Source organism: Ursus arctos, unplaced genomic scaffold, assembly GCF_023065955.2.
Source record: "Ursus arctos isolate Adak ecotype North America unplaced genomic scaffold, UrsArc2.0 scaffold_5, whole genome shotgun sequence".
Taxonomy (NCBI): Eukaryota; Metazoa; Chordata; class Mammalia; order Carnivora; family Ursidae; genus Ursus; species Ursus arctos.
The window spans coordinates 11,038,634-11,056,842 of NW_026623067.1; the positions used below are offsets into that span (position 1 = coordinate 11,038,634).

At 42.6% G+C, this 18,209-nt stretch overlaps 1 protein-coding gene across 2 annotated transcripts; it reads right to left on the bottom strand.

Annotated features, from left to right (window-relative positions):
- Positions 1-226: 226 nt before the first annotated feature.
- ZFP62 (ZFP62 zinc finger protein) lies at positions 227-16,351 on the bottom strand. 2 transcript variants are annotated; one of them, XM_057307031.1, is made up of 3 exons: positions 16,253-16,288; positions 14,620-14,649; positions 227-4,092 (listed from the first exon to the last, which is right to left on the bottom strand). In XM_057307031.1, exon 3 carries the CDS (start codon positions 3,896-3,898, stop codon positions 1,313-1,315), a length of 2,586 nt encoding a protein of 861 aa, XP_057163014.1. In that variant the 5' UTR covers positions 3,899-4,092; positions 14,620-14,649; positions 16,253-16,288; the 3' UTR covers positions 227-1,312. The 2 variants fall into 2 exon arrangements, with proteins under 2 accessions (XP_057163014.1, XP_026363434.1); XM_026507649.4 differs by lacking the exon at positions 14,620-14,649 and having other exon boundaries at positions 16,253-16,351.
- Between the last annotated feature and the right edge of the window lie 1,858 nt (positions 16,352-18,209).

An 18,209-nucleotide genomic window follows, 5' to 3' on the forward strand; every position in this document is an offset into this window, starting at 1 on the left:
CTCCCAGGAGCTATGATCCAGGCCCAGTATGCGGGTCAGACCATTCCGCACTTCTCCTGGTAGACACGCCACCTAACTTCTTGTGAAACCTGAGCTATGAGTCCTGTGGAATAAGGCCCCTGCTGCCCTCCCTGCTCTGCATCTGGTCTCACTCACCCCACAAAGATGTGACACACAAACTGCTTTCTCAGTGAATTGCTCCATCCAGAGTCAGTCAGAGCCTGTGTACTTTTGAGGAATTTCTTTATTGGAGTTCCACCTTACCTCACCACGACTATCTGGCTCTTCATGGCCAAGACAGACTGAGCCCTGAACAAAGTATTCATAACATTTTACAACAGACAATACACACAGGAAGTGTATGAAATCTTTACAATAACACATTTCAAAACAACCAAACATTTAACAGGATTATTAAGAAGCACGAATTTCCTCCAAACCCTCAATTATCAATAGCTACTTAGCTTTCTAGCTCTTCCAATAAAATCACCTCAGCATTCCTATTCACATGAATCCCTGAATCAATTATTTTTGTGCAGGTGCAAATTCATGTTTGTGTTCCATTAGTTATTTAATGTGCTGAATTTCTCTCTACGGCAGAACCTTGTATTTGTAGCATAACGTGTGAGGTTTACACTCATCACACTTCATCATTCACTGAGGGGGTTCATTTGACATTTTTTAAAAGTTTCTCCCATTCAACCAGTGTATTACAACATTACAACCATATAGTCCAATCAACTTACATTTTTTAAATGACTATTTCCTGCTAGATTCATGTCTATACTTTTTACTCTTCCTACAACAAAATCCAATTTTGTTTCAAAATTTATCATCACCCCTCACAAATTATTCAATTATACCAAATTTATACTTCATGATCACTACTATTAAATAAATTTGTATTCCCTGAAGCCTCTCTCTCCCTGAATTTGCCTGTTGGGAGGCCCTTCTTGTATTTTTTCCCCACTGACCAATGTATAATTAAGATTCAAAGCTGTACCTAAATTTCCCCCATTTCTATTCACAGAATTTACCCAAATAAGAAATTTCTGATGGTAACTATATGACTTCTAAGTGAAGTCCTTTCCTCATCCATGTGTTTTATGTCCAGAAATGTCTACTTATTTTGAAGGTTTTTTAATCACCATCACTTTGATAGGTTTTATCCCCAGTATAAACTATTTTGTGTTCCATAAAGGCTCAACCACCTTGACACTGGAGGCTTCCTTGCTGGCCATGTGAAGATCACACTGACGAGTACTCGCAGTTTCACTTATACTATGTAAGTTACAAGCCATGAACGAAGAGCTCAGATATTCATACATTCATAAGGTTTTTCTTCCATTTGAGTTGAGACTTGGTAAGCTCTGCCTCCTACAGATATGCTCATCTTGGTCCCGTCCAGAGCATTCCCTCCCTCATGAGTTTTCTTCTGTGATGTGTCACTGTGACTTCCCACACTTGTCACATTTAAAGATTCCTCTCCAGTATGGGTTCTTTTATGCTTAGTGAGATTTGATCTGATATTAAAAGCCTTCCCACACTCATTACATCGGTATGGCTTCTTTCCGGTGTGGATCCTTTTGTGTTGGTCAAGAACTGATCTGTAATTGAAGGATTTCCCACACTCACAATTATAGGGCTGCTGCCCACGGTGGACGCTTTTATGGTTAATAAGACTTGAGTGTGAGATGTATGCCTTCCCACACTCATCACATTCATAGGGTTTCTCGCCTGTATGAATCCTTTTATGCACCGTGAGGCCTGAGCTGTTCCGGAATGCCTTTCCACACCTATCACATATATAAGGTTTTTCCCCTGTGTGGATCCTCTTGTGTTGAGAAAGGAGTGAACTGTAATTGAAAGATTTCCCACACTCAATACATTTGAAGGGTTTCTCCCCAAGATGGACTCTTTTATGGCTTATAAGAGTTCTGCTTGAGAAAAAAGCTTTTCCACATTCATCACATGTATAGGGTGTCTTGCCGGGGTGGGTACTTTTATGGTTAATAAGGCTTGAGTGTGAGATGTAGGCTTTTCCACACACATCACATTCATAGGGCTTCTCCCCAGTATGGATTCTTTTATGCACTTTAAGGCTTGAGTTGTTTCTGAAGACCTTCTCACACCTGTCGCATTCATAAGGTTTCTCTCTAGTGTGGACCCTTTTGTGTTGAGAAAGGAGTGAAGTGTAATTAAAAGATTTCTCACATACATCACATTTGTAGGGCTTCTCCCCAAGATGAATTTTTTTGTGGTTTATAAGGGTTCGGTATGTGATGAAGGCTTTTTCACACTCGTCACACTTATAGGGTTTTTCCCCAGGGTGTACACTTTTATGATTTATAAGGCTTGACAGTGAGATGTAGGCTTTCCCACATTCTTCACATTTGTAAGGTCTCTCTCCAGTGTGGATCCGTTTATGTACTTTAAGGCCTGAATTATTTCTGAAGGCTTTTCCACACTCATCACACCCAAAAGGTTTCTCCCTTGTATGAATCCTTTTATGTTGTTCAAGGGCAGAGCTGTAATTGAAAGATTTCTCACAATAGGTACATTTATAGGGCTTTTCCCCAAGATGGATTCCTTTGTGGTTTTTAAGGCTAGAGCGTGAGATATAGGCTTTCCCACACACGTCACACTTGTATGGTTTTTCTCCAGTATGGAGCCTCCTGTGGACCTTTAGGCCTGAATTGTTCCTGAAAGTTTTCCCACACAAATCACACACATAAGGTCTCTCTCCAGTATGAATGGTTTTATGCTGGAGAAGAAGTGAGTTATAGCTGAAGGATTTTCCACACTCCTTACATTCATGAGCTTTTTTCCCAGGGTGAATGCTTTTATGAACTGCGAGGCCTGAGCTATAGCTGAATGCTTTGCCACAGACATCACACTTGTAAGGTTTCTCTCCCGTGTGGATCCTTTTGTGAACGATAAGGCCTGAGCTGTTCCTGAAGGCCTTCCCACATTCATCACATTCATAAGGTTTCTCTCCAGTGTGGATCACTTTATGCTGAATGAGGAGAGAGCTATAATTAAACGATTTCTCACACTCATCACATTTGTAAGGTTTATCTCCAAAGTGGATGCTTTTATGGTTTAGAAGTGTTCTGCAAGTAATGAAGGCCTTCCCGCACTCATCGCATTCATAAGGTTTCTCGCCTGTGTGGATCCTCTTATGGACCCTAAGGCCAGAGCTATTACTGAAAGTTTTCCCACAGATGTCACATTCGTAGGGCTTCTCCCCTGTGTGAATCCTTTTGTGGACTCTGAGACCAGAGCTGTTCCTGAAAGCCTTCCCACATTCACCACATTCATAGGGCTTTTCTCCTGTGTGGATCCTCTTATGCTGGTCCAAAACAGAGCTGTAATTGAAGGATTTCCCACACTCATCACACTTACAGTTCTTCTCCCCAGAATGGGTGCTTTTGTGGTTTATAAGGCTAGAGTAGGACATGTAGGCTTTCCCACATTCCTCACACTTATACGGCTTCTCCCCAGTATGGATCCGTTTGTGGACGCGAAGGCTCGAGCTGCTCCGAAAAGTCCCTCCACAGTCATCACACTCGTAGCGTTTTTCCCCAGTGTGCATAATTTTATGTTGAACAAGGCGGGAATTATATTTGAACGACTTCCCACACTCATCACATTTGTGTGACTTCTTAACAGCACTGGTTTTCTGCTGTAGACCAGGGTGAGAGGTTCCATTAATGTTCTCCACACATTTGTCTTGTTCACTGCTTATCTGTTCTATAGGGACAGTCTGGTGTATAACATGTTTTGAACTTGGAAGTAAGCTTTTCTCAGATGCCTCGTCTTCCTGTTCCGTCTTTATATTTGCTGTGTTCTTGGCTTTGCCAATCTTTTCCCTGATGCCACTTTTGTCTTCCTTCATTCTTTTTCCCTCAGGATTTTCCAGCTGACTCTCTACCTTGCTATTCCAATCACAAGTTTCACCAACCTTATATTCCTGTATACGATCCTTGTGAAGACCTTCCACTTTTGGCCACAGAGATTCTGCATTTCCAACATTTTCATACTTTTCAGCTGATTTCTCATCCTCAGTGCCCCTCGTCTTCAAATGTGACACTAAACCAAGAAAATGAAAATGATACTTATTCATTTTGTTTAGAGGAAACTGGAAGAATTACATCCAAATTTACTCATTCACTTGACAAATGTTTATTGACTGCATGCTGTGTGATTAAGTACCATTTTTAACTGCAGGGGATACAAGAGGGGACATGCCAAAATTTCTGCCCCTGTGGAGCTAATGTTAAAATGTTAGAGCCCTGGATTTTCAATGGAACAAAGAATTTTCCATTCCTGCATAACAGTTTAGCATGAGGGCAAGTTGAAATGGGTTGAAATGATGCAAAGAACCAAGGACAACATTGATCAGCTTTTGGAAACAATTACCTAGTCATGAAAAAACAAAGAGTAGCAGAAATCTCTGAATAAGAGGAAACAGAAAAATCAGTAAGTAAGACAAAAGAGACATAATCAGCAGAACTAAAGAGGCAAAGCTAAAAAAGGGAAGAAATCAGTACCTAAGTGGTGGTATTGGGGCTATGGTAACGAAAGCATGAAGAGAGTCATGACAGATGTGAGAAAGAAAGCAAACTGCAGCTTCCAGGAGTTTCTGGCCTCCTGGACTTCCCCTCCAAGGAAAACCTGATCCTAGAAAGTGGGCAGTCAGGGAGGAAATCTATATGGAAGGGCATGCTCCAGCGTGCCAGGCAAAGAGGCCTTCATTCCTACTTTATGAACAAGCTAACTGCAATCACAGCATATCAAAGATTAGAAGCTAAAATACAAACCCCCAAGCAAAGGAAATACTACTACCTGGGTTCAAATATCCAGCTGCATGACCTTGTGAAAGTTACTTAAAGTGTTGTGAACAACGCCTACTACTTGCTAAGTACTATTTGCATAATTATTACCATTTATTATTTGAGGTTGGGTTATTTGATCAGGGTTGGAACCTGGGTATAAAGTACAGGACTTAGGAAAGGTAAACTCCTTCCTAAAACAGATTTTAGGGCTCAGGCGGGGATTCTTTGTTCCCCCTGAAGGCACTCCACTTGTATCCATGACTTGGGGCAGAGCAGTCCATGTTGCTTAAATGTGAGGGCTACTGGGAAGGCAGTGGAATTCCAGAACCATCAACGGCAACATGACTTTTATCTGTGCTCTGAATCCTGCTCCCACACACATCAGGGCCCATGCTCCATTCACTCCCTTTGGCCTTGGTCCCTCCACCTCTATTCATCCTCAGCCCTCAGGAGAGAAAGATGTAAGTTCCTACAGCCATAGAACCAAATCCTCTAAAATAAATATACAAGGCGTGCCTGGCTGGCTCAGTCAGTAGAGCATGCGACTCTCAGTCTCAGGATCCTGAGTTTAAGCCCCATGTTGGGCCTGGAGCCTACTTAAAATTAAAAAAATAAATAAACACAAAAATTGTTAGAGAGAAACATAAAAGGGCTGTGAGTGGGGACTAGCCACATTAGGTATTAAAATACAGCACAAAGCCTCTGTAACTAAAGCAGCATGGTCCCAGTGTACGGAGAAAAGGAACAGGATACAAAGTCCAGAAATAATCCTAATTACATACAGAAATCAACCATATGATAAAGATGATATATCAAATTACTGGGGCAAAGATAGTCTTTAGAATAGTGTTGGAACAACTATAAAGCCCTTTGGAAAAACATAAAATCAGATCATTCTTTACACCATACTCAAGAATGTCACCCCAAGTGGAGCAGAGCTCTCAATATAAAAACATGCTGCCATACAAACACCAGAAGAACACACGAGTGAGAGCCTTCAGAACCTGAGAAGAGACAGCTCTCAAACCATGCCTCACATTCAATGACAGGATGGATAAACTGGCTGTATAAGTATAAATTACATGGCAAAAATGCTGTAAGCAAAATTAGAGAAATGACAAATGAAAGAAAATATTTGCAACGTGCATCATATACAAGCGCCAATATCCCTTATATAAAAATTTTTTAAAAGTTGAAAAAATAGACTAAAATTCCTATAGAAAAATGTGCAAGAGACATGAACAGACAATTCACAAAAAGAAATATTAAAATATCCCTTAAACACGTTTTCAATTCCACTCAAAAGAGAAATGCAAATAAGAACTACACTAAGATACTACTTCTCATCTGTCATATAAAAAGCATGACAACACACTCTGTTGGGGAGGCTGTGGCGGAAACAGGTGCTCTCATATATTAATGGGACTGCAAAGGGGCATAACCCCTGTTGAGGGGCATCTGCCAATATTTAGGTGAACTGTATGCATTTATACTTCAATCCAGAAATCCCATCTAGGAATTTACACTGATGATCCACTTCCAACAATACAAAAAAGTGTATGTGCACAAAGCTATTCATGGTAGCATTATTTGTAACTACAGAATCTAGAAAACTACCTGAGTGTCCTAGCACAGAAAACCAGTTAAATAAACTATGGCACACATATGCAATGGAGTACTAAGCAAGAATGTGGAACATCTCTAACAACTGACTGAGAGGGAGCAACTTCCAGGATACCATGTAAAGAGAAAAACAGCATATATGCTATGCTTTATGTTTGAAAGAAAAAAACAAACATATAACTGCTTATCTTTATAGTAATGAGAGAAACCAGAAATCAATAAAGCCCCATTACCTGTAAGTGGTGGAGTGGCAAGAACAGAGCAAAGGGATAGGGAAGAGAGACACTCTAAGTACAGCTTTTTGCATAGTTTTTACTATAGAAGGATGATAATGTTCTGCATATTCAAAGAATAAAATTAAATCAATGAGAATTTGAAAAAGGAAAAGCAGCTGAACCACAAAGCACACGGCAACAAATGAACTCATCTGTGTTTCACATGGATATTGTGACCACAGGAAGGGAACAAAAAGAAACAAAGAACTAACCCATAATTTAGGCATATAATATCACAGAATTTGTAACAATATACTATATTCTCTCAGTATCGGGAAGGATGGAGGAGGTGGTGGAGAAGCCCTGAAAACAACTGAATTTTTAAGCAGTTTCTTCCTGAAGGAAGAAATATAAGTATGGAATAGGGGAAGGCAAGAAAGAACCCTGTGGGGATGAATCAGAGGTATCAGTGTGAATTCATGATTTCTAAATTACATGTGTGCACGCACATGTCTATGCACTCACATGCATGTATATTTGCATGTGTATATATGTACACATATTCCCTAGCTCTCTGCTGAAAAGCTAAGAAGCAAAAAACACCTTAGTGGTAATAAGCACATCTAGCACCCTGTTCTTGGTCTCTACTCCCATTGTCTACTAAAAGGAACCAGAGGTCCTCAGAGAAATGGCAGATTCTAGGCTGGGGCAGAAAACACACAAGATGAGCCGTGGCATCTTGTTACTCCAACGAGTAAGGAGATGCTTAAAAACGACAGGGGCATGTCACAAGACCATAGGCCAGCCTCACCACCCAATTTAGGCTCCATAATAATTACGTACAGTAAATTATAAACCATTGAAAGTGGGAATTTGTGAATCCATACATATACAAACAGGGGAGAAAGAGAGGCCACTTACTTACAGCAGAATGTCAGGGCCAGTTGGTAAATGTGGGGAGAGGAGCAGAGTTGGAAAAAACAAAAAACAAAACAAAAAAACCCCAACCAAAACCAGCATTCTGGGGCGCCTGGGTGGCTCAGTCATTAAGCGTCTGCCTTCGGCTCAGGGCGTGATCCCAGGGTCCTGGGATTGAGCCCCACATCAGGCTCACTGCTCTGCTGGGAGCCTGCTTCTTCCTCTCCCACTCCCCCTGCTTGTGTTCCCTCTCTCACTGACTGTCTCTCTCTCTGTGTCAAATAAATAAATAAAATCTTTAAACAAAAAAAAAACAGTATTCTGTAACTATCTGAGCAGACTGGATCAGGAGAGAATTATCACTGGATTCTAAATGTGGGGGTAAATTTTGAGAAGGGGCAGTATATACACGATCTAAAAATACTGCCCCTAGAATGAAAAGGAAAAAACAGTAATTACACAGTGGAGAAATCAGACAACGCCTTGGCCAAGTGTTCTAAATTAAGATCACCAATGGTGGCAGAGGGACACCATGCGCTCCAGAAGTGACATCCTGAGGACACATGGCCTATGAGAATGCATCACCTGAGCTTCAAAATCACAAGCAGACATCGGGTAGATCCAACATGTAGACTGCTCTACTCAAAGTAGTATTTGTATTCTTCAGAAGTATCATTTTCATAAAAGACAAGAGAGGCTACAGAAATGTTCTAGATTAAAGATGGCTAAAGAGACTTGACCACTATACTTAATACCTGACCTTAGTGGGTCTGTACTGGAAAATTATAAAAAGAATAATTGTGCCAATTGACAAAACTGGAATACAGATCGCACAGTATTAACTTTGAATGTACTGAAGGTGACAGCTGTACTGTACTCAGGCAAGAGAACATCCCTATCCTTAGTAAATATATACTGAAATATTTATGGGCAGGAGGCCATGACATATGCATTGTCTTCAAGAAGTTTAGAAAAAAATTATATGTACGAAAGAGCAAAAGAGAGGGAAGACAAAAATGAAGTAAAATGTTAGCTATAGGGGCGCCTGGGTGGCACAGCGGTTAAGCGTCTGCCTTCGGCTCAGGACGTGATCCCGGCGTTATGGGATCGAGCCCCACATCAGGCTCCTCTGCTGTGAGCCTGCTTCTACCTCTCCCACTCCCCCTGCTTGTGTTCCCTCTCTCGCTGGCTGTCTCTATCTCTGTCAAATAAATAAATAAAATCTTAAAAAAAAAAAAAACGTTAGCTATAGGTGAATGAGTAAACACTATCTTTTTACCATTCTTATTCTTGACATTTTTCTATATATTTAAAACACTTTTCAAATAAAAAGCTTAAAAAAGGTCAAAAAGTAAATTTAAAATTCCCTTAACTATACCTTCCCCTCCAGATACTGCTTTCGCCATCCTGCTTCCTATTCACAGTTATCTCTTGAAAAAGTGGTCATGTCCATCTCCCATCTGATTTCTCGCACTCAGACCACACTGCATTAGCTTCTTTGGGGCCAGACACTGACTCCCCCGCCTGCTGTCTTAGATGTCTCTGGCCTCCCTGTTCCATCTTAAACCTTTCCTCTTCTGACCCCACATATTCTCCCTGGGCAGTCGGATCTATCTGGGTGGCTCCTGCCATTCCTACAAGCCACGTCTCAGATCATCTCTGGCCCAGCCTGCTCTCTTCAATTAGAGACCCTCCTGTCTACCCTCGCCCTCCCCTTTGCCTAAATCAGAGTGGGCTCTTCTCCTTGCCTCACCCTTCCACATCCAAAAGAGCCCCGAGGACCAGCTGATTCTATTACCAATACTTCAAGTCCCTAATCCCAATTCTATTCCCACTGCTAAAGGCCTTAGTTTAAGCCTTCCTAAATTATCCTTTTGAAATTCTGCCATAGTCTCCCTACCTTAAGTTTTGAAAAATGCACACCTGGTCACTCCCCAATATCAAGTCTTCCCAGGCTACTTAGTGTGGCACTTGAAGCTTTCTGCATATGGCCACCTCAAATGACTGGCTGGACACCAAAGGGCCATGCTAACCCACCCCTCACTGCTACTGCATTCACTAATCCTTGGCCCAGCTGGACCCTTCCCCTTTCTCTGATAGGCTAATTGTTCATCCACTTCACAGTCCCTGAGATTCCCTGTGTGGCTGCTGACTGGTCTGGTCTGCATGACATCACAAACATTTCACTGGTTACCCTTCTGACCTAGGCAGACACCAGGAGTCTCCCTGTTTCAGGCATGCTTAAATTAACCTCCTGTTTGGATGGAGGCACAGTGTACTATCATCCAGTGTAGTTCACCCAACCTCTTAATGACTGATATCAAACCAAATTAATATAAATGTGCTTCTTCATTGAAAATTGATCGTTTGCGGTGAGATTCATATTAATCAACGCTGAGTCTAAGAAAAGGTCAGTCAATATAGGCAGAGACGTGCCAAGACATAAAAAGTCAGTAATAGGATAAATGCTGCTGCTATGGTCTGAATATTTAAGCCCCCTCCTCCCAAATTCATGTTATAATCCTAACCCTCAGAGATTATGGTTTTGGGGCAGGTGTGGGGGGTGGGGCTCTGAGAGGTGCTTAGGTCATGAGAGCAGAATCTTTGTGAATGGGATTAGTGTTCTCATAAAAAAGTCATCACAGAGATTCTTTGGTGTCTTGACTTTGGACTTCCCAGTCTCTAGAAGTATAAGAACTAAATTTCTGTTGTTTATACACCATCCAGTGTGTATTTTGTTATAGCAGCCCCAAAAAAGACATCTGCTAAAATATAAACACAATCGAGAGTTTCTAACAAAATATTAAGTTTTCTTTACAAACAATAAAATGTATTCTAGCATCTGTTATCTTTGAGGCTTCATGTTGCCCAAGAATTTAGATTACGATCCATATCTGGCTTTTTTTCCCCAGGTACTGGGCTGGTCCTAGGGATGTAGATATAGGTAAGATCTTGTCATCAAGGAGCTGGCAGACTAGGAGATCTGCAGGAAATAAAAAATGGCAAAAAAAAAAACAAAAAAAAAAAAAACAAAAACCCAACCCAAACCAAACCAACCAAAAAAAACTAACACAAGATAAAAATAGCAGACACGGCACAGATGAGAGAGGAGACGGAAGGGACCAACTCTGCTTTGAAAGATTAGGAAAGCTTCAGAAACAGAGTAGTTCCAGCAGAGGGAGGAACAGGTGCAAAGGAACTAGTGTTCACTGCCCTCTGGAGCAGAGGGTGGTGGACACAGCTGGACAGGTGGGCAAAAGGAAGGGCTGCACCAGGGTTTGCCCTTCACACTAACAAGGGCAGACTTGATCCTGAGGAGTTTTAGGCAAAGGAATAGCAAACTCAGATATGCATTTTGAAAGATCACATGTTCTTTTAAATCAGGAGTTGGTAACCTTTTCTGCAAAGGAATAAAAAATATTTTAGGCTTTGTGGGTCATATATGACTCTGTCACTAATTTTTGTTTGCTTTTAAACATCCTTTTACTTTTTTTTTTTTTTTTTTTTTTTTTTAGAGACAGCGAGCGCAAGGAGCGGAGTGAGGGGAAGAGGTAAAGGGACAGAAACAATCTTAAGCAGTCTCCACATCCAGCATGAGCCAGACATGGGGCTTGATCTCACGACCCTGAGATCATCACCTGAGCGGAAATCAAGAGTTGGTCGCTCAAACAACTGAGCCACCCAGGCACTCTTAAACATCCTTTTAAAAGTGTAAAATTCTTAGCTTGCAGGTCATACAAAAACAGACTGTAGGCCCAGTAGTTTGCCAACCTTTGATAGATAATATCAAGGAATCAGAATTAATTTAGGATGGTGTGATAATGGCATTGTGGCTATGTTAGAAGTGTCTTTTTTTTTTTTTTTTGGTAGACTCAAGTATGCTAGGATGAAATGACATGATGTCTGAAATTTCCTAAGGGGTGCCTGGGTGGCCTAGTCGGTTAAGCGTCTGCCTTCAGCTCAGGTCATAATCAACACGGCTCCTGGATCGAGCCCCACATTGGGCTCCCTGCTCAGTGGGGATTCTGCTTCTCCCTCCCCCTCTGCCTCTCCCCCAGCTCATGTTTGCTCGTGCTCTCTCTCTGTCAAATAAATAAATAAAATCTTTTTAAAAATTTTAAATACTTCCATAAAGAAAAAATAAAAAAGGAAAGGTGAGACAAATATAGCAGAATCATGATAATTATTGAACCTGAGCTATGAGTGTATGGAGTTCATTGTACTATTTCACTTTCCCGTATGTTTAAATTTTTTCATAATAAAAAATAAAAGAAATAAAGATCCCTCATACTAGTTGCAGTAGAAGAATGAATTGGAGAGAGAACTGAGTACTGGAGTCTGGAGGAGGTTATTATAAGCCAATCAAAACTGATGTGCCCTATCAAAATACCAACAGCATTTTTCACAGAGCTAGAACAAACAATCTAAAATTAGTACGGAACCAGAAAAGACTCTGAATAAACAAAGCAACCTTGAAAAAGAAAAGCAAAGCTGGAGGCATCACAATCCCGAACTTCAAGGTATATTAAAAAGCTCCAATGACCAAAACAGTATGGTACTGGCACAAAAACAGACATACAGACCAATGGAACAGAATACAAAACCCAGAACGAACCCAAAATTATATGGTCAATTAACCTCCGACAAAGCAGGAAAGAATATCCAATAGGAAAAGACAGTCTCTTCAACAAATGGCGCTGGGAAAACTAGCCAGCAACATGCAAAAGAAGGAAACTGGACCACTTTCTTATACCATGCACAAAAAATAAATTCAAAATGGATGGGGTGCCCTGGTTGGCTCAGGTGGTTAAGTGACTGACTCTTGATTTTGGCTCAGGTCCCGATCTCAGAGTCATGAGATGGAGCCCCGTGTCAGGCTCCCTGCTCAGCAGGGAGTCTGCTTGAGATTCTCTCCCCCTCTGCCCCTCCCCGCACTTGTGTGCATGCTCTCTCTTGTTCTCTAAAATAAATAAATCTCTTTAAAAAATGGATAAAAGACCTAAATATGAGATCTGAAACCATTAAAAAATCCTAGATGAGAACACACATAGTAACTTCCTTGACACTGGCCAGAGCAACTTCTTTCTCAATATGTCTCCTGAGGCAAGGGAAACAAAAGCAAAAAGAAACAATTGGGACTTCATCAAAATAAAAAGCTGCTTCTGCACAGGGATGGAAATAATCAATAAAACTAAAAGGCAACCTACAGAATGAAATAAGATATTTGAAAATGACATATCTGATAAAGAGTTAGTATCCAAAATATATAAAGAACTTATAAAACTCAACACCCAAAAACCAAATAAAAGAATTTAAAAATGGGCAGAAGAGATGAACAGGCATTTTTCCAAAGGAGACATCCATATGGCCAACAGATACATGAAAAAATGCTCAACATCACTCATTATCAGGGAAATACAAATCAACAGTACAATGAGATACCCCCTCACACCTGTCAGAATAGCTAAAATTAACCAGAAACAACAGGTGTTGGAGAGGATGCAGAGAAAGGCGAACCCTCCTCCTGCACTGCTGGTGGGAATTCAAACTGGTGAAACCACTCTGGAAAACAGTATGGAGGCTGCTCAAAAAGTTAAAAATAGAACTACCCTTGGACCCAGCAATTGCACTACTAGGTATTTAACCAAAGGATACAAAAATAGTGATTTGAAGGGGCACATGCACCCCAATGTTTATAGTAGCATCATTTACTACAGCTAAGATACAGAAACAGTTCAAGTGTCTGTCCACTGATGAACAGATAAAGACATGGTATACATAAATACAATGGAATATTACTCAGCCATAAAAAAGACTGAAATCTTGCCATTTGTAAGGACATAGATGGAGTTAGAGAATTATGCTAAGCGAAATAAGCCAGTCAGAGAAAGACAAATAGCTGTATGATTTCACTCGTAAGTGGAATTTAAGAAACAAAAAAAATGAGTAAAGGGGAAAAAAGAGAGGCGGGGGCAAATAAAAAAACAGACTCTTAACTTCAGAGAACAAACTGATGTTACCAGAGGAGAAGTGGCTGGCGGACGGGGGAAATAGGTGATGGGGACTGAGGAGGGCACTGGTTGTGAGGAGCACTCAGTGTTCTATGGAAATGCTGAATCACTATATTGTGCACCTGAAACTAGTATTACACTGTACGTTAACTAACTGGAATTTAAATAACAACTTAAAAAAAGAAAAGACTGATGTGTTGGCTAAGTCATACATCCCCCACGACAGAAGAAAATAATCACTCCAAAAGCACAATTCCTGCATAGAGTAGGCTGGGAAGGTTTAATTTCTTAAAGGTTCTACAAGCTGGATGGGAAACTGCTTTCTAACTCCTCTCTAGTTGTCAGCAGGAAGCATGACCCAACAGCCAGCTTTAGAATGCCATCCAATCCTTCCAAATTACACATGTCCCACCACCTCTGCACTTGTTCATGTTCTACTATCAATGCCCCAAAAAGCCTGTCTACATAGTAAGAACCGGCCCCTGATTCTTGCTGTCCCTGCCCCAGGAGTCAGGAACCACTTCTCAAGAGCCTGGACAACATTGTGGCCCATTCTGCCCAGAAAGACCTGCCTATTAACAGGCTGCAACAAGCAACACATCAGCAGCTCCTCTGGATTTCCAGATTACCAAACACATTCCACAAGTCAATCTGCCCTCAAGTGTGACACCTGGATTCTGTACCTTGAGTTCCTGGATATTATATTTGAATTGGAAATGACCGGAGAAAGAAAACGAAAAAACAAGGCATGTGGGCACAAAATGCTTTATCAATTCAGGAGAAAGATACCTAGGAAGTTGAAGAATGACATAGATGAAAGATGGAACCAAGAAGTGAGACAGTGATATACAGATGAAAAGAGAGAATGTGGTGTGTGCTTTAGTTATTACTGCATTTAGTTTATGAATAAACTATAAATGGTTAACATGAGTTGGTTCTATCGCTTAAAAGTAGAAATAAGCATTAAAGGTGATTTTTCCTTAAAGTAAAAAATGAAACAGAACATTCTCATACCTGGTAGCGGTGAAGAGATTTCTAGTCATCCTGGGGGAAAAGGTAAGCAAAAGATATTCTGAAAGGGAGGCTGAGAGATTTTCTGAAGCTAAAGGGGCAGACAATGGCTGGAAGGGAGTCATGAATAGAATTAGTTTATTAGGCTAGCATACGGCTAAGCATCATAAACACAAGGTCCAGGAGAGAAAGCCTACTTGATTTTATTTTTTCCTTAAACACTCTATAGGAGCTGTTACAATCATGATTTGGCATATTTAACAATTTACCAATAACTGGCTAAGGTAAAACAAAAATTATTATGATTGATCCCTTCTTTAAAAACCCTTGCTAACATATGCCCTAGTAGAACGTCATTGAGTGCACCATTGTTGAAGTAACAAAAAGCTGAAAAAAACCCGAATGGCTCTGAATAGATCTAAAAAATTATGGAACATTCAAAACATCCAAACAATAGCCAATCCGATACCACAGTGCTGTGTTTTCGTTCGTTTTTTAAAAGCTCTTTGTGTTCTGATGATCCTAAAATACACTAAGAGAAAGAAGCAAGGGGACAGAACTCTGGAGAGTACCCTGCCACCTGTGTGAAAAAAGGGGAACTAACTACATTCACATTTGCCAGTATTTGCATAAAGAAACTGGATGGCTACACTCTAACAAATGTGATTATCTAGGGGTTTGAGGGGCATGGGAAGACGACTGAGCGGGAGCAAACCTTTTCACTGGTACCGGCTTATATTTTAAACATCTGAACCATATGAATATTAAACAAAGGAGTAAACGTATTTAAAAATTTATTAACAAAACAAAACCCTCGTGCTTTCGAAAAGAAAACAGGCCGGTGGCCACCTAGTCCATATGTCTTAGAGCAAGCAGCACACCGAGCCCTGGCACGTCCCCTTCATCTTTCGCATCTGCACGGTCCCCGCTGTCCCTGCGTCCAGGTGCCTCTCAGACGCTCCCCCACTGAGACAACTCAGCTCTCGGAGCCCGCGCCGCTCCTCCGCTCCTCCCCCAGTCTGTACACGGGTGAGCTTCCCCAGAGCAAGGGCCTGGAGGCGGCTCCCCGGGGCTCCGTCCACACCTGTGGCAGGAGCCTCTCAACATCATCCCTCCAACCGTGGGGAAAAAGCTGGGGGAGTGGGGGGAACTGGGGGAAATCGAATCAGATCCCCCCTAGGGGTCCCTGCAACGCTCCTCATCACTCTCAAGTCCTGGGGCCAAACTTCACTGCTGGGGGCACGCCAAGGGGGTGATTTTAAAGCGCTCGTGTCCAGTGTCCCCCTCCGGCCCGGGAAAGCAGCGAATAGTAGAAAAAAGACAAGAGCCAGGCCCCAGCCTGTCTCCGGACACCGGGCACCCCCAACCCGGCCCTGGCCGCTCGCACGACCACAGTGGGGCCCACAGAGAGACCAGTCTGTTCCAGGGGCACGCCCCACACCCCTCGGCCGGCCTGAGGTCCTCCCTCCGCTTCACTCCCCCGGAACGTGCCTCCCGAAGTGCGTAGGGGGAGGGGGGACGCTTCCCCCTATATCCCGCCCGAGACCCGAGGGGCAGCCAAGACCCGGCCACTGAGGGAAGGGCGTGGCAGGCGAGGGCCGGGGGCGGGAGCGCGGGCAGCCGCGGACTCACGTACTGGCTGTGGCGGCGCCGCGGGAGCCCGGCCGCCGGAGGGACAAAAGCGCGGACGGCCCGGCCGGAAGGGCCCGCGCCGGCTCCAGGGCACTTCCGAGTCCTCTCTGGGAGGCCGGAGGACGGACTCGATGATAGTTCCCCGTTCGGCCACGTGACCCGTGGTGCGCTCGGAAGGCGTGGGCGCGAAGGGAGACTGGTTTGTGTGCAGCTTACCCGGTTCCTGCCTGGTGTTGGGCTTGGGCCCGCAGCCGGGGAAGTGCCGGCGAAGCTTCCAGTTTTCGGGGACTTTATATTCCGGGGTGGGGCAGGGAGTAAGGCAAATGAGTGGGTAGGTAGAATAAACACCGAACGACCTATGTTCCTGAACACAGAACACTTTGCAGAGTGAGGCGGGGAGGCGAAGCGGAGCGCCGGCGGCTGTGGGCCGGGTCCGGCCCCTCCGAGAGTCCGGCCCTGGGCAGGCGCGGCGGCCGGAGAGCCCTAGGCCACGGAGCGCGTGCAGAGAAGAGCCTGGGCTGCGCGGACGCAGCGCCGGGCCAGAGCTCCCCAGGACCAGACTGCACCCCCCGGTGCCGACTGCCGAACCCCCGACCTGGAAGGACTTTAAAAGTGATCCTTTTTTTAGGAAGTAACAGCTAGATGTTTTTCCTCTTAAGTTTAAGTAATTGCAAAGAACATATTTTGGCGCGCTGTGAATGCTGACATTAAAAAAAAAAACAAAAACCCTCTTTTCAGACATGTACAACAGACTCTAAATTTAATACAATCATACGCTTTTAACAGAAATTTTACATCATTTCGGATTTTTCCTTGAACCTGTCTTTTTATTTTATGTCCCTCACAGGATTTGGATCTTAACCTAAAATATTTTCATTCTCACTGAAGGTTAACCTAATGTAAAAAGTTTAATGCCTTGTTTTATTGTTTACTCTAGCATGCATCTCTGTAACAAAATTAGAGGTTTACATATTTTTCCACTCAAATGTTAATTGTTTTCTGGATTATTAGCAAAATTATATATATTGCTAACTTTTAATATCAGTTCTTAGACAAAAGGTGAAATGTCTGGAAGCAAACTTTTTTTTAATAAGGTGCATTTTAAAAAACATTATGCAAAGTACTTGGATGAATTTCACTTCTCGCTGGAGTGAGCCCATGTTCAGCATCAATTCTATGTCTAATTTTCATTTTTATATATGTAGGGGTGGGGTAAATAGAGGGAATAGAAGGGGTTTCCTTGTAGCAGTGGGTTATTTATCATATTTGGCTCCATGCCGGAACCTCATGCCAGTGTGAGGTGCGTAGTGTGTTAGAGGAGACCAAGACAGCTGGGAGACCCTAGGAAGGAGCAGAGACCCAGGTCCTTCTCAAGCCCTGCAGTTTCAGGCAAAAGCACATGCAGGGGTTGAAGTTTGGGAGTGGATTCCCCTAGAGCTACCCCAACAGGTACCCTGGCCAACATGTAGCTATACAGAGCACTTGAAATGTGACTAGTGTAGTGAGAATCTGTTTTTAATTACATTGTATTCGAATATGCACATGTAGGGGTGCCTGGGTGGCTCAGTCCCTTAAGTGTGGGACTCTTGGTTTTGTTTGGGGTCAAGATCTCAGTGTTGTGAGATCTTTATATTCCGGGGTGTGCTTCCTCTCAGGGAGTGTGCTTCCCCTCTCCCTCTCCCTTTGTCCCTCCCCACCCACTGGTGCATTCTCTCTCTCTCTCTAAAATAAATAAATCTTAAATAAATAAATAGGCACATGTACCTAATGTCCTCCATATTGGCCAGCACACCCCTAGAAGTTGCTTCAAGCAGTCTTCATGAAATGCCAGAAGAATTCACATGATGAAAGGTTGGGTGTTAGTTGGCCTGCCACCTATGGCGGGGAAGACTGGGTTTTCTCTTTAGGCAGCTAGGTGCCTAATATTTATGTCCAGGTTGGGAGGTTTTGCTCAATGAAAA